A 15998-nucleotide genomic window follows, 5' to 3' on the forward strand; every position below is an offset into this window, starting at 1 on the left:
AAGGTACTTACTATAAAGTTGGTGCCAAGCTGTGTGCTTTATGTATCTGTTTTTTGTTTTTGTTGCTTGGATATTCCTTGCATCTCTACTTACTCCTAGCACGGGGAGCTCCGGAGAGAGGCAGGGTTATTCCAGAGAAGAGTCGCCGCCGGCAGTGTCTGTGTTTATCTGCAGGGGTGTGAACAGCAGGAATTTGCCTGTGCTTGCTGCTTTAACGGTGGCGTTGCGGTAGATAGGTGATTATGGAAGGGCCTTGATGCACAAGCAGGCCTAAAGCAGAAAAGCATAGTTAAGAGTGTGGATCTTGGAATCGAGACAGCTTGGGTTCTCGCTTACTAGCTGCGTGGCTTAGGTTGGACAAGTTTACCTCCTGAACCTCATCTGAGACCTGGGAGGAAAACAGCACCTGCTTTTCGGAGTCCTTGTTGAGTTAATGGGATACTGCGGGCGGGGCCTTTGACAGCGAGAGAGAACACAGATCGGCCGCTGCCGCTTTTGCTGCTCTGTAAGAATTCCTGTGCTTGGTCTTCCTTGGAATGCCAGATGAACGGGCTGCCTCTTTGCTTGGCTTGGGCCTCGCAGTGCCCGGTGTCACCCGTCACGGCCGGCTTCAGGCCGGCTTCAAACCCAGCCTGAGACCCTGTGGCGGGATGCGGGGGGCATGGTGTTTCCGGCCCTAGGCTTCTGCTATCCCATGTGTTCTAATAGGAGTCCTTTTCTTTCACATGAGGCAATGCCTGTTTCTGATTTCTGCTGGCGTCCTCATTCACATGGGTACCGGTGTTAGCAGCATGACCTTGTTGATCTTCTGTGGCAGGCCCAGCCAGTGGGCTCCGTGCACACCTGTCGCAACACTGGAGCCGCCCTGGGAAGTTAGTGGGTGTCGCCCTGTGTTCGTGGATGGAAGAACTGGATTCCTCAGGAGTGGAAATTTCCCTGAGCAGTGGGCGAAGCAGGGATTAAGGGGAGGTTGTGCTGTGCTCCGGAGATTCTGCTGTCCGATAGTCCCCTTGTTTCTATATAATTAGGACTGTCGGTTGGTTGACAGTCTGATCAACACGTCACGATTTGCTGACGTTGCCCCCCATCGTCAGTATTTAGCTCATTGGCTTTTGCTGTTGTTCCTGTTTTTGCTTTGTTGTTATCAGCCATTCTGAAGCGAATATTTTCATGCACAAGGCTTTTTTCTACTCCTGATGTGTTGGTCTGGCTCACGGGGTGAGTGTTTTCTACCTGGGGTCCACGTGTTGCGACCTGCTGTGTGAGTAAGTGTCTCCAGAGAAGCAGAACCAGCAGAGGGGACCACCCCTTATCTGCGGGTCCACTTGCCATGGTTACCTTTCCGTGGCTTCAGTTACCCCTCCTCATGGATCATTGAAAGGTCGGTAGTGGCCTGGCCTGCGTTATTCACCCCACTTCATCTCATTGATGCTGGCAGCCTGGGTCCTTCCTTAGATGCACTGTTCTGAAGAACTCATTAACTCCTTGTCCCTTACAAGGAGGACATATGCTGTTTGCATTACGAGGCATGTGTAAAGTGAAAGTATGGGCCCAAGGAGGAAAAGGAGCAAAAAGCAGATTTAAAAAAAAAATTATGTATTTATTTGAGAGAAAGAGAGCACACAGAGGCAGAGGGAGAAGCAGACTCCCTGCTGAGCAGGGAGCCCAACACAGGGCTTGATCCCAGGGTCCTGAGACCATGACCTGAGCCGAAGGCAGATGCTTACCTGACTGAGCCACCCAGGTGCCCCCAAAAAGCAGATTTTTATGGAGTCCTTCAGTTTCCCTGTCTCATCATCATGTAGGCAGTTTGTCATCTCACGCCATCACAAGAAGGATGGCTACAATACAGTATGATATTTTGAGAGAGAGAGAGACCACATTCATGTAACCTTTTATTGCAGATTATTGTTACAATTGTTCCATTTTGTTTATTTTTTGAAGGTTTATTTATTGTATTTATTCTGTTAGAGAGAGAGAACAAGTGGGAGGGGCAGAGAGTCTTAAGCAGACTCCATGCTGAGTAGGGAGCCCAATATGGGGCTTGATCCCACAACCCTGAGAACGTGACTTGAGCCAAAACCAAGAGTCGGACATTTAACTGACTGCACCCCCCAGGTACCCCGTTCTATTTTATTATTATTGTTGTTACTCTCTAAGGTGTCTAATTTATAAATTAAACGTTATTATGGGTGTGTATGGATAGGAAAAACACAGTATATATGTAGGGTGCAGTACTTTGCACAGTTTTAGGATTTTAGGAATCCACTGGGGGTGTTGGAACATATCCCCTGTAGATAAAGGGCAGAACTACTGTCTGTCCGTCCATATCTGTCTGTCTAGATTTATTTTAAGGAATTGTTTCACGTGATTGTGGAAGCTTGACAGGCCCGGAATCTGTAGGGTAGCCCAGCAGCCTGGAGACCCAGAGAGGAGTCACATTTTGAGTCCAAAGGCCGGCTGCTGGCAGAATTTCTTCTTCTTTGGGGGACCGCCATCTTTTCCTGTTAAGACCTTCAACTGGTTGGGGAGCCGAACTGGGGAAAGTGATCTGATCTCAAAGGCTAGTGACTGAAGTGTTCATCGCATCTAAAAGTACCTTCGCAGAAACAGCTGGAATAATGTTTGATCAGATATCTTCCTACCTTGGGCTTAGCCGAGTTGACGCAGTCAGCTACCACATTCTGTGTGTCTGTGGTCGAGCGTGTCTCTGAGTTGATTCACTCTGTGTTTTTGGCCTCAGGCATAGTCATTTCTCTTCCTACCAGACTGTGCCATTGAGGGAAGCCCGAGGGGGAGGCCAGCTTGTGAGCCGCCGCGGGCATTGTGATGTGTGACACACAAAACAGTGCAGGGTGACCTCTACAGGGGCCCGGGCCCTTCGAGGCCATTGGGCCACCTGCGGATTATGGACAGCCTCTCCCTGGCGTCAGGGGGGATCTCGATCGAACGTTCTGCAGAGCATCTTGGGGAGGAGCCGAGGAATGATGACGTGGCCTACTGAGTAAACTTTCATTTTGATTCTAAGCTAACGTTCACACGAAAGGTGTGGGAGCCTGGAGGGCCAGCTCCCGGACAATTGAGCAGCACCGCCAGGTTTGTGAGGGACAGGTGGCCCGTCCAGGAGAAGCACGCTGCGGATGTGACAGCCTCTGGCCACGGCAGGGCGCCGATTGTCTCTGAAATGCCCTGTTGGCCGGAAGTTGGGTTTACGTTTCTGTGTGCTGGCAATTAAACCACCTCTGATGACAGAGAAAATCTTGTCCCTCCCACCTCAGTATTTACCAGCATTTGCTTTGCATTTTGTTTTTGTTTTTCTTAAAAGAGGATAATATCTTTAGAAAGGGGTTTTTCTGTCACTTCCTATGTGACCTCTGACACCAGTAGGGAAGTGGGTTGGAAACAGTTCAAAAAGAATTACAAACATAGGGACACAAGTTACACCTTACTAACAATTAAGCAAATGCACAGTGCCACCAGACACCATACTGTGCCACGATTTAGGACTGGATAAAAGGCGAGCCCCGGGTTAGCGCCGTGGGGGAGGACTTGCTCCCAGCGTGTCCGCAGTTGCGTGGTATCTTCCAGGCACACAGGAGGCACCCACTGTGGGATGGATGACGGGGCCGGGCTGGTGCACAGGGGTGTCCTCACAGATCCTCACAGATGGCCGGTCATGTTGACAGCCCTCTGGGAAGACAGTTGGACATGATGCCAGGAACCTTAGAAATGTTTATCCCACTTGATTCAGCAATTCCACTGCTGGGAGCCTGTCCTGAGGACAGAGTCTCGGGAAACAGGTGGCTGCGTCTACATACCAAAGTCCGCCTTTCGAGAAGCTGAGCACTGGCGCTGACCTCTGTTAACAGCCGACCGCTCTGTCGCTTACACTTTAACGTCGTAACGTTTCGGGTCTCAAACATCTTTTTTAAAAAAATTAGGTTTTTAATTTTAATTCCTGTACAGTTAACGCAGTGTTTTATTAGTTTTGGGTTTACACTATAGCGATTCAGCAGTTCCATCCGTGACCGGGTAGGCTCTTGAACGTCTTAAGTAACATTTAAGAGTATCCCAGTAGTGTGAAGACCAACTTGGGAATGAATCCTGAATGAAGAACGCCAACTATAAATCCTGCCCTGAGTTGCATTACGACCTCCTAAAGTAAAGGATGTGCAGGAAGAAAGAAGCGCTAAGGAGAGAGCGTCTACGTCAGTTTTGGTTTTGGTAGTGCGGCTTTTGGTGTATTCCCCGCCCCTCTCCTCTTTTTGGCATGTTCTAGGTTTTAAAATAAGCGTCTCTTTTTTCTAATGAAAAGGAACACCTGTTATTATTAAGCCAACTGGGGCACCATGCTCGGAATTGGTCTCTGCCTTAGGAATCATTTCAGTGTAAATCATTTTGCTTGGGTTCCAGAACCTCAGCTGATGGGGCCTGGCTTCACCTGTGCTCTGCATATGTTTCTGGGAAGTGGCAAAATTTCCCCTTAGAATACACAGTGGAAAATCCCACCTGCCTGGAGCCGGTTCAGTGGCCCAGGAAAGGACGGGTGGTTTTGCTGCCTTCTCCTGAGGGGCGGCCCTGAGCGCCTCTGGGTATCCGGGAGTCCCCCTGGTCACCAGCTGCTGGATCCGAGCCGGAGGAGGACGGCTCTCTACTGATTCTAGAGGTACAGCCGAGTTCACCCCAGAACCCGGCCCCACTGTGGTTGTGCCGCCGCGCCCCAGGCTCCTGAGAGGCTCATTGTGGGTGTGACCTGCAGGATCAATGATGGATTCTGCAAAGTTCTGTTAAGATTATTTCCCATTTCATGCTCAGAGCCGAACGTTGGACCAAAAGCTAGAGAGGGCTGAAAGGAAACTTTCCAAGTGGCCTCAGGAAGCCCCGAAAAAGTAGCCTACGGGCCAGACCTGCCCCCGAGCTAAGAATGGTGCTTACTTTCTAAAGGGTTGTTAACAACAGCTACAAAGAACTCTTAGGGCCACGAAGGCTGCCCTGGTTCCTGTCTGGCCCTTTACAAAAGATTGTGTTGATCTCCGCTTTAAACCAAAAGAAAAGCTACATGCCTCATGCCGCATGGCCAGCAGCAGGCGTGAGCTTATCATAATTGGATTTGGAAGATGTGGCCTCAGACCCTGAAGCCTCAGTTTGTCCCGGATGCTGAATTTAGACAAGTCATCACCTGGACTTTCTGTCTCCCCTCTCCCTCCCCTTCCTTCCCTCCTCTTCCTCCCTCCCATCCTTTGTGAGGTAGGTAGGACTATGATCTGCTTTGGACTTCTTTACAACTGAGTTACAGAGTGATTTTACAAACTTTAAAGTCCCTTGCAAATACAGCCTGGTATTTATTGTTTCCTAAATGTCCAGTGGCAAATGCTGCAGTGGGCAAATCTGTCCCAAACACATTGAACTGAACCAGCTGGTGTGACAAAGATGGTCCAGGTGGCCTTTGTACTTCACGATGGACAAGGTGTCCATGTGACAGGTCATGTGAGCCCCGTTAATGGATAAGCTGACCCCCTTTCTTGGAAGGGACCCAGACACGATTTGCTCTGATTCTGCTCTTTTACTAATGCGGGTTTGGGAATCAGCGAGGCGACAGGACATTAGCCCCAGGTCACGTGGCTCACATCTTTTCAGAGCCTGGGACACCGTTCTGCCTCCTGCTTCAGAACTTGGCACGTGCTGTTCCCTCGCCTGCATCCCCCTCGTCCGTCCTCTTCTTTACTCTGCTCACCCTGCGCTCTCACCAGCAGCTCTCACCTAACCTCCCTTCTTCGAGGAGGCCTTCCGTGGCCTTCCTGACCAGCTCCGCGACTCTGAGCTGGTGTCTTACATCTCCTTGCGGGATTGTGTGAGTCACGTCCTGGTCCCCCACCAGACTGTAAGCTTCTTGAGGGCAGGCTGAACGCTGTGTGCTGGCTCTTTGGCCAGCACAGAACATATGTGAGCACAGAGCCTGGCCTGTAGTAGGTGCTCCGTGGACACGGGTGGGAGGAATGAAGGCATGAGGTCGGTTCCAGACCGCATGCTCCCGCTCCCAGCCTGGGCCTCCTGTCTGCAGCCCGTCATGGTCTGGTTGGTTCCCAAGAGGGAACTTGAGGGAGGCCCGGCAGATGCTTGCGGTGGTCTGAGCCCTCGGAGGCTCTTTGGTGTGTCACGCAGCTGTCTTCTTTCACCTTAGGCCGCTGGATGGGAACCCCCACCTCTCCCAGATGCACAGCTGGGCTCCCCTGCAGGTGCTACACGGTGACGCCGACGTCCTCTTTCCGGTCAGCGGAGTGGGCTCCTACAGCCCTGCAGGTGGGTGTTCCTGGTTCCTCCCTCGCTGCATTCATGCGCTTTGCAGGGGTGTCTGGGTTCCCTCTGTAGGCAGGACGGAGCCCGGAGGCACAGGGCTCGGGGCCGGTGACTGGAAGGGACTGAGGGTTTGGCTTCTCTTCTTGCTGACCGTGAGTGTTTGAGTTGCTCCCACCTGAGTGAGGGTTGGGCCAAAGCAGCTGACCAGTCACGAAGGAGCCCCTAAGTCTGTTTTCTTTACTAGTGAATTTTGGGGAACTGGGCACGTACAGGCTGACCACAAGTTGTGACCATTAATTTTGCCTCTTAGGGAGAAAGTTACAGACCTCATAGCTCTAAAGTCCCCCCCCCCCCCCACTTTGCAGCAAAGTGCGGGGGGGTCAGAGAGCAGCTTGCTCAGAGCCTGCCTGTGGGGTGGTGTTTCCGACTCCTTCCATTTGGTTGAGTGTGCTCTCGTGTGGTTTGTTGTTTTCTTGAGCTAGTGCAGGTCACGGGGAGTGGTGGGAGAGGGGGAGGGCATGTGGAGGAGCCTGGTGTGCCCAGAGGGTGGTAAGTGGTACAGTGCAGCGCTGGGTGGCCATCACTGCCCCACAGCACCACTGGGCTAGCCCCAGTCCCCCCTCCCCCCCACAACCCTACACAGGCACCTTCTCACCCTCCCAGGGCCAGGTTTAAGAAACCATAACAGTTCCTGGACTGCTCAGGAAGCTGTTGACAGTCTGAACCAGATGATAGACTGTTGTTCTTGACACAGGCGGGGGACAGAAACCGGCTTGAAGTAGCTGGAGTGCAGGGGCAGGTGCTCTGCCGACTGGCAGCAGTCTCGAGTGGGGGTCACATAGCCCGGCCCCAGGAGCCACATGAGCAGGGCAGGGTACCTCTCTGAGCGACAGTATTCCCGGCGGAAACTGGGGCTCCTGAGTGTGCATGGTGAAGTGACTCAGTCCGCCAGGTGGGTCTCCTCTCTGGAAGGTGTGGCTGATGGTGGTAATGGTCGCTGGCACTTAGCAAGCCCTTGGCGTGAGCCCAGGTCTGGAAGGTGGCCCATCCGGACAAATGCATCCCCTCTTGACCACACAGCCTGTGAAGAAGGGCTGGTCACTCTTCCCCACCTACCTCTCAGATTTGTGGTGAAGGGTCCCCAAGTTGATGTGGGGCAAGGTGCTAGGCACCGGCTAAGGCCCCATGGAGCCTGCTGTCCGCACCATGTGGCAGGGCACCTGCTGTGGGGTGTCTGTGGACCGGGAGCCGGTGGTCGGAACAGAGGGTGCTCCTATGTCTCCCCCATTCTGTGCCCCACACTTCCTTATGGGGTCTGTCCTATCTCCTCTTTCCTTTGAGAGGCTTTGCTCTCTCTCACTATTACCCCCACCCCGTTTGACTTCAGCCGCGTGGCCTCCCATACTGGCCGGTACTTCTCCCTGGGTCTCCATTGAAATCCCCAAGAGGGGCCGAGCTGGTGTCTGTGGGCCAGGCCAGCACCAGCCGCTGCGTTCCCTCAGGTGACCACCTGTGGCCCACATGGCCAGCGGTGGGGTTGGTTACCTTGCCATGGCCCATTCAGGGGCAGTGCACTGACAGGGTGCCTGAGAAGGGGCGGGGGCATGTAGAGAGCAGGCGGTCCTGACCCCCTCTGGGACCACATGACTTCCACCTGACAAGCCAGGGCCCCACTCACCTTGTCTCCCTCCCCACCAAGGGGGCCAGCGGTCGCTGGGCTGTCCGGTGCCTGCGCTCGGCGCTCCTTCCTTTCTTAGCTGGGCTCCTCTCTACTGTCAGACCCTGGGGGCCGAGGGCCGGCTGCTCCTGGGGCGCTGCTGTCTGCCGTTTTGTTGGGTTTGGGCTGACAGAGCTCGGCGCTCTTCCTCCTTCTGTGGGCCTGCCTTCCGTGTCTTCAGGGAGAGCAGCTTCTGGCTGGCCTCCAGCCTCCTTGTGGGAAGGCGTCCTCCTGGCAGCTTTCCCGCGGTCCCACCTCTGCCTGTCAGCCTTCTAGACCCAGAGGCTTCATCTTGTCACTATGGCGGGACCCCGAGCTCCGGCTTATCTTGATTATCCTTCTCAGAGGTGCTGTGTGTGAGCCGGTCTGCCAACTATGTAATTTACTGTAGTAACAAAGCTGCCAGGAGTCCTGGAACTTGTTACAGCCTCAGGGCCAGAGTCGCTGTGGGTAGGAGTTGCATAGGAAGACAAGTGACGCTCAGGCTGCAGAAGGTACTAGAGTCAGAACTGGGGAGTCTGCTACCTGGTTCGAATGCCAGGTTGCTTCGAGTCGCTCCTGGCCTGATCCCCATGTCCTTGGGAGGCCTTTCTGGGCAGCTGTGGGGCATACTGTCAGCATGTCTCTCTCAGACTGCTTTTCTTTGGCTCATCCCTGAGTGGTGTCCCTTCCGATCGATACCCTCCCACTTGATCAGGGTTAACACATGATTCCCTCTCATTCTAGCTGGGGAGCCATTTTGTGTCTTTAATGACAGCTTTGCACACAGAGGGCTCTACCCTTAGGAGACCTTCCCCATCATCTTTGAAAGTGTAGGTGCCTCTAGCGTCACTGCCCTAGGGGGGCATTTAGCGGAAGAGGGAGGGAGGCACGTGGTGGAGAAGGATGAATGTTTTTGGTTGCTAAATCTGGGGAGGGAGAACGTGGCAGAGAAGGGGACTCTCCACCCGGAAGTATTGTCCTTCTGATTCTTGGATGAGGAGGCTTTGTGGATTCGGGGGCCAGGCTTTGGAGCTGCATTTCTGCGGTTAAAGGCTCAGAGAAGGAAGACCCTGCTCGGGTCACATGAGACCCGGATGGAGGATTCGCTCCAGTCATTCCTCTGGGCATGTCTGTTACCTGCAAACAGCAAAGCACGTTTACCGACATGTCTTTGAAGCTGCAAGAGAGAGAGAACGCCCAGAGTTTCTTTCCCCTGCGAGTACTCAACGGGGGCCAACAAAACACCCACTTCTACCCACTGCACATGTGAAAACATTACTGCTTCTCTCCTCACTGAGGGTCCTGGGTTTAGTGTTGGCTTTGAGCAAATTCAGAGTCCGTTTCTGAGGGCTTGCTTGTTCATTTGAAACCTTGGGTCCTCGAACTTTCACTTCCTCATCAGGAATAATGTTCTTCAACTTCTTGTCCTACCATTGGGTCTTTGGGGTTGCTCGTTGAGGTTGCGGGGGCTCTGCTGTAGCGCTGCTCCGATCTGGGGTGGTTGATCTGGGAGCCTGGCTCCGAGGGTGCTGTTACTGTCTGGAATGTCAGGGGACTGTAACGCCCACCCGCCTGCGTGCTGTGTGGTCTGCACCCCACTCATGTGGGTCGTGTGCCACTCAGGGCTCATGGTTTTCTTTACACAACCCATGGGTGATCCTGCTCTGCACCAGCACCGTGGTCGGCTCTTGGGGGATCCCGAGGTAACGCCCCCCCACCCCGGAGTTTTGCAGGCAAGGAGGGGATGAGGGACATCAACAGCTCTCCCCGCTTCTACCCAGTTGCTTCTTATAGCAACTGGAATGATTTCTTAGAACATAAATTGCATTGTTCCCTTGCTCCAAACCTTTCCAGCGCACTGAGGATAAAGTCCAGAATCCTCACTGCGCCCCCCGCCCCAGGCCCTGGCTCAGCACGCGGCCTGATCTCCTCCCGTTTCTCTTTAGCTCGGTGCCCCTGGCCACGCTAGCCTGCTTCCACTTCCAGTGTCTCTCCTCCTGCCCCCTGCCCTGTGCGCGTCCTTCAGGAAGCAGCCCAAGTGGTGCTGGCTCATAAGGGCTCCTCTGTCCCCTCCCTGGCAGGCCAGGCCTCACGTTCACACTGCCAGAAACTTCCTATGTCCCCAGTGCCCTGACCTCAGCTTGTAACCGTGTGTGTGTGTAATTACCCGGTAATTCCTGTCCCCCTGCTAGTCTTTGAGGTCTGTGAGGGCAGGCCCGTGTCTGCCTGGTTCCAGTGTGACCCTGACCCTGGCCAGAGCTAGGCCCACAGTGGGGGGCTTAAGAATCCTTTGCTGAGCAGGTGAGCAGTGGGTGGACTGAGAAGTGGGGATGGGGCATGCCGAAGGGTGTGGACACCTGGCCGTTGGAAAAATGTTATCCAGGTGGGGACACAGTGTAGACAAAGGAATAAGGCAGGGAATCCAAGGACCCGTAGAGGGAGAGGCCGATAATGAAGTGGAACTGGCTGGTCTGGGGCACCCGGAGCTCTGTGATGGGAGGGAGGTGACGGCCCTGAGGAGAGGGTGACAGAAGGGAGTGCTTTGGACTGTCGCGATCAGGTGGTGGGCCCTGCAGTGTATCCTAGTGGAGCTTTCAGGCAGGCGGCAAGCCCCGTGGGATGAGGATTCAGATTGAGATCCCAGCCAGAGGTGTGTGTTCTGGAGGTTGTCCTCTTCACACAGGTGGGAGCTGGGGCCAGGACCTTGTGGATTTGCCGAGGGGGCAGAGCCGTGATCCAGAGACACCTTCACAAAGGAATCAGAGAAAAGACGATGGGGCGGTGTGTGTGTGTGTGTCTGTGTGTGTTTGATGGTGGGAGTCTGTGGTAGGCAGGCTGGGTTATAGAGTGAGTTACGCTCGCAGTCACTGAGTGACTGTTCTCACCGGAGCATACGTGTGTTAAAACGTGAGTTTGATCACGTGGCTGGTATTATTAAAATGTCGTGTGGTAGGCACTGGTGTTACCCCTTCCATAGCTGAGGAAGCTGAGTCACAAAGAGGTTAGGAAACTTGGCTCTGAATTAACATTGGCAGAGCCTGCACCCTTCAGCTAACCACAACACTCGGGAGGGAGGCAGGGGAGGCCGAGGGGGAGGACACTTGCTGTTTCCCTTTCGAAATTCTTAAAAAAAATAAAAGAGCAAGTGGAATAGCTTACTGGGGACAGCAGTGTCGAAGAAACAGTGAGAAAACATTTTAGGATTCCCTGAGTACAACCCCTTAAGAGCTGGGGGATCTCAGGCAGGAGGAAGCTCAGGGGAAAACAGGAGGAAGGGCAGGGAGGTGGCCTCGGAGCTGGGGGCTGGGAGCTGTGTTCCCTTCTACCTCTGTGCCCCGTCCCCCATCCTGGCCTGGTTCTGCAGTGGGCCTTCAGAAGCCTCAAGTGGCTCCGAAAGGCACATGTTACCATGGCTGATACCGGCCTTCATGTCACCATCCAGCCTAAAGGCCGTGGGTTTGCACTTTGTTTTGGAAAGCCCCATGGGATGTGGATTCAGGATTGAGATCCCAGCTAGAGTTGCTTGTTCTGGAGGTTGTCTAGACATGAACGGCATCTAATACATTTATGAAAATCTTCAGTGCCTCTAGAGATTATGTGTGGCCTCCCTTCTTCTGAATGCCTTCCCCATACACCCCTCTGCGCAGGGAGGCGGCTTTCTAGAAAGCAGTGGGGTACCTGGTTTTGATGCAGACAGACGTTGTCAGTGATTAGACTGTGCTGCCCCCTTGTGTCTGTAATAAGCCACTACAGTGAGAGTGGTTTTGTCTATCAGAAAGCTGATTATTACTCTCTGATCCTGAGGCTGGCTCTGAATATGGACTTCATGTACAATTCCAGGTGGCTCAAGGTCAAAAAGGTTAAGTGGGAGGATGGGGCCTCCTATCAGTGACTGATGCCAAATCTGAGATGATAGGCAAAAAACAATACAAGTAGCAGATTAAAATCCATTGTGCAGGTGAGGAAACATTTCTCAGTCGACTGATTTAGCAGATGAGCCAGTGTCTGCACTGTGTCCTTGCCTCATGGAGAAAATGAAATGAAAACAGACCGCTGACTTTCTCTCTGCGACTGCTCTCTATGCACAGATGCCCCCCTCGGGAGCCTGGAGAACGGGACAGGACCAGAGGACCACGTTCTTCCGGAGCCCGGCCCCCGGTACAGGTTAGTATTCCAGAGCCAAATTGCCTTTGGGATTGAGTTGTCCTGTTCACAACTGTGCATTTTATTCTCTTTTAAAGATGGGAGTGTACCTGCTGGGATTCAAGGTCAAGGACTTATTTCACATTTATGTTCAGGTTTAACTTACATCATAGAATGTGAAGTTGCCAAGGGCTTCAGAGCATGAGAGACGGTGTTTATCAGACTTCATTTGCATACCACCTTTACTCTTACGGTTTGGGGGCCATACTTGGGTGCCCCCTCTCCCATTATGCTTGATTTTAGCATTTGACCACAATAATGCACGATTTGAATATTATGTAATATCTGAGCCACTTAGCTCTCATGTATTTGAAAAGTGCTTAGTCTGTCATATGGTAGTAAGTGCCATGTAGGTTTTCTGCTTTTCAAATAAAAGTCAGAGGGAAACTGAGTTGCTCAAAGTCACTGGATGTTGGGTGGCGGAGCTCAGATGGGCACTGAGGTCTCCCCGATGCCACCAGGATCCGATCCTCATTACTCTTCCACTTGTTTTTCTGTCTTCATGCTTTTAATTTGGTGCAAACTTGAGCGAGTAGGGATAGATCCCATCTGCATTTTTAGCCTTAGCTCCAGGGTGGGAGTCACCGATGACCCCAACGTGTGCTTGGTGGTGTGGTCTCTCCCTGTGGACAGGGCCCTGCTCTCTGACACAGCACCTGTAGGTCCTGCACAGTTAGGACCCCGTCAGGGGGGAGTGGGGTCACCAGGTCCCTCCAGGACGTACAGTCCTTTTTGCTGTTTATTTGAGACAAATACTGAGTACTGATTTTGGGGACACACATAAACTTTGGTGAGAAGGCAAATTTCCAAGTAGGGAATCCACACATGATGAAGGTTGCCTGTGATTTTGAAGGGCTGCCTCCCGGGCTTCTAGCAGGTATACCTGAGTGATTCCACTTAGCACCTGCTCGGTGTTTGAATGGAGAGGTTGTGTATTTCCAGTGGCCGAGTGTAACTTCCTTCTGTCTGCTTTCTCCCAGTGTGGAAGCCAGTCCTCCCGGCCAGGGAAGCCCTCTGAGCAGCCTGTTACCTTCTGCCTCCGTGCCAGAGTCGATGACAATTAGTAAGTACTTTCTGAGTGTCCTCCACCATACCGGGTGACCCTTGGGCCTGCACATCAGTGGAATGCCTTTGCGCTGCTCCTGTGTGACTGCAGACTTCACGGAATGCGGGGGTAAAGTCAGGTGTGTGTGTACCTGGTCGTGGAATTGAAGTGTGGTGTGCAGTTCTAACTTCCTTAGCTGCAGTTACTACGTGGTGCTTGGGTGTGTGCACGCTCTAAAGGACACACTTCAGAGGGGGAACAGCACTGAGCTAGAGGGAAACTTCTGCTGTTCGAGGTTTGGGGGTTTGCCTCCTGGCAGGTGTCAGCTGCAGAGGAACTGTGCTAGTTGGTTTCCTTTGTAGCTCTGGAGGGATCATTTTTGTGAGGAAGGAAGAGTGTGTCTCTCAAAGAGGAACGAAGGTTGCTAAAGGTCAGGTTCAAACAGTTTCTAAACTTATTGAGAAAAAGTATTAAAGATATAAAATTAGGCTTATGTGGTTTTATATGATAAAGAGTAAACCAACTGTAGCTTAAAGAGATAGAAGTTCATCTGTCTTACCATAGGTAGGCAGGCTGGGACTGGTATGTGGCTCCATATTTATCAGAGACTGGGACTTCTTCCATCTTGCCTCGTGGTCCAAAAGGGCTGCTTTTGTGCCAGCCATCCCATTCTCATCCCAGGTAGCAAGAAAGAGGAGGGAGCAAAGGAGAGACTTCCTCCATTTCCACAGGTAGGATTCAGGGTCTGAACTTGCATAGGGAAAGAAATGAGAACTTTTTTGTCTAGCCTCTGCCTGAAATATACATTTCCTTCAATTCTGAAAGTAGCAGCAAACCATAGAAACCATAGCAGTGTTAGCAAAATGGGTGACTTTGTTACTGATGGAAGTCATAGGCGCCTGTGAGAACCGTGGCATGAAAAAAAAATCTCAGAATGTTGTTTTTGCTGGAAAATAGTTTTCAATGTGATAATAAAGAATTCTGTGTATTCCTATGTCACTTTTATTTTTTTACATTTTGATAGTTCTTTTTCAGTATAATCCATTTCCTTTGTAGTCTTGTGTGTTTTATGTATCGTAAACTAATTTTTGAGAAGAGACCCATGGGCTTCACCAGACTGCAGAGTGGGTCCATGGTACAAAACAGGTGACCCCCACCCCGAGCCATGAGGCCGTGTCCGAGGAGGTGCACAGAGTGTCCCATCCGTGTGGCCGGCTCCAGTTCCCAGGACTCCCCTGGCTGCGAGGGAGGCGGTGACCCCCCACCCCCCTTAAGGGTTTTTGGTGCTAGGGAGGGAAGAGCAGAGTCTGGGAGCCAACCAGCATTCTCTGAGTCGGGGCCGAAGAAGGAAGTGAGCAGACCCTGTAAGGTGGGCGCAGTGGGAACGACCGGTCTGTCTCTGTGTAACGAAAGCCTGCAGCTCGTCATGGCGCACCTCAGGCTGGAGTCCAGCCGAGCGGGTGTCTGAGCAGTGCCCCACGTGGGGCCCATGGGCTAGGAGAACGGTGGAGTCGCCAGCTTCCAAAGTGCTGGTATTCGTTGACCGCTGTACCAGTACTTACCTGTAATGTGTGCGTGTGCATTTATGGGTGCACTCAAGAAAGCCGGAATGCCTTTACTGAGGAAGGGCACTTTGCATGAGTACGGCCAGCGGAGAGCCACTGCCTGTTGAGTGAAGTAGCTTCGTTGACGGAAATGGCAGGTAACTGAAAATAAAGACGCCGGAGAGGAACCAGCTTGGAGTCGGCCTGATGTCCCCGCCTGGCCCAGCTTCTGTCTGAGACCCCCTCCCATTGTTACAAGGAGAGGCGAGTAAGTGAGCAGCAGCACGAGGGGGCTGGGGATATCCAGTGTGAAACTCAGATCTTTTTCCTGGAAGAAACCAGAGGGATTGAGAAGGGACGGAAGCCCTCTTGTCTGAGTCCCTGTTCCTTCGCGCCTCGTCGTTCTGCATCTGCAGTGCTCTCTCTCTGAGTGGCTTCCAGCTCGTGTAGAGGGCCGAGACTTTAATCTGGCTCCAAAGAGCACCGGGGTTTGCCTTACTTACATTTGTCTTGTAAAGAGCAGCGCCCCCAAGATTGTGGGTGTGAGCACCAGGCCCCGCTGCTTGTCAGTGGGTGTGCCCCAGCCGGTATCCAGCGGTATGCTTCCAGGCCGGGTTCCTGCTCCCTGGGCGAGGCACCTCCCTCCCAGCTGACCACGGTCCGCTTGTCGGGGGCTCTGTGGCTCCCCCTGGGCCACGTTCTGCTGAAGGAAGCAGCTGGCCCTGCTTGGGCATCAGCACTTTGGTCTTCTGTTGTCATGCTGATGGTGCTGATGGCGGAGATTTCGGCTCTTTATCTTTACTCATACGATCTTCCAGAAGTGTCAGTCCAGTCTTATTATTTGGTACCTTTGTCAAGTAGGGACTTACCCAGAATTTATAACTTGAATCTCGAGATGTGTCACCACACCCTCATCATGACCCTTGATACTTTGTGTTGATGGACTTTGTGGGGGGTGATGGGGTGCTTCCTGAGGCAGGGGGCGGTGGCTCAGTTTGCTGAGGTGGCTGCAAATTTCAGCGAGCCTTCTGGACACAGTGCTATGTCACCTGTGTGTGTTTCAGATGAGAGATCTGGATTCTTAGAAATTTTGGGTGGAAGGTGGTTTGGACGTCCCCCTCACCCTGCCTCTGCCTCTGTGACGTCCCAGAAAACTAAGGAAATCGAGCGTGTCTGGGGGTCCCGGGCGTCAGCAGGGGTGGCTGTGACA

The 15998-nt window shown here is 52.7% G+C and overlaps 1 protein-coding gene across 2 annotated transcripts in view; it reads left to right on the top strand.

Moving 5' to 3' along the window:
- Positions 1-15998, top strand: part of SNX29 (sorting nexin 29) — a 511081-nt gene that overhangs the window by 68401 nt on the left and 426682 nt on the right. For both annotated transcript variants that reach the window (XR_006411828.3, XM_026520303.4), the window contains exons 9-11: positions 6182-6300; positions 12085-12160; positions 13180-13262. Coding sequence is in view for 1 of the 2 variants with exons in the window: in XM_026520303.4 (XP_026376088.1) it covers positions 6182-6300; positions 12085-12160; positions 13180-13262 (278 nt within the window). In the remaining variant the exon portion in view is untranslated. The remainder of the gene's footprint in view (positions 1-6181; positions 6301-12084; positions 12161-13179; positions 13263-15998) is intronic.

This window comes from Ursus arctos, unplaced genomic scaffold (assembly GCF_023065955.2).
Source record: "Ursus arctos isolate Adak ecotype North America unplaced genomic scaffold, UrsArc2.0 scaffold_2, whole genome shotgun sequence".
NCBI lineage: Eukaryota > Metazoa > Chordata > Mammalia > Carnivora > Ursidae > Ursus > Ursus arctos.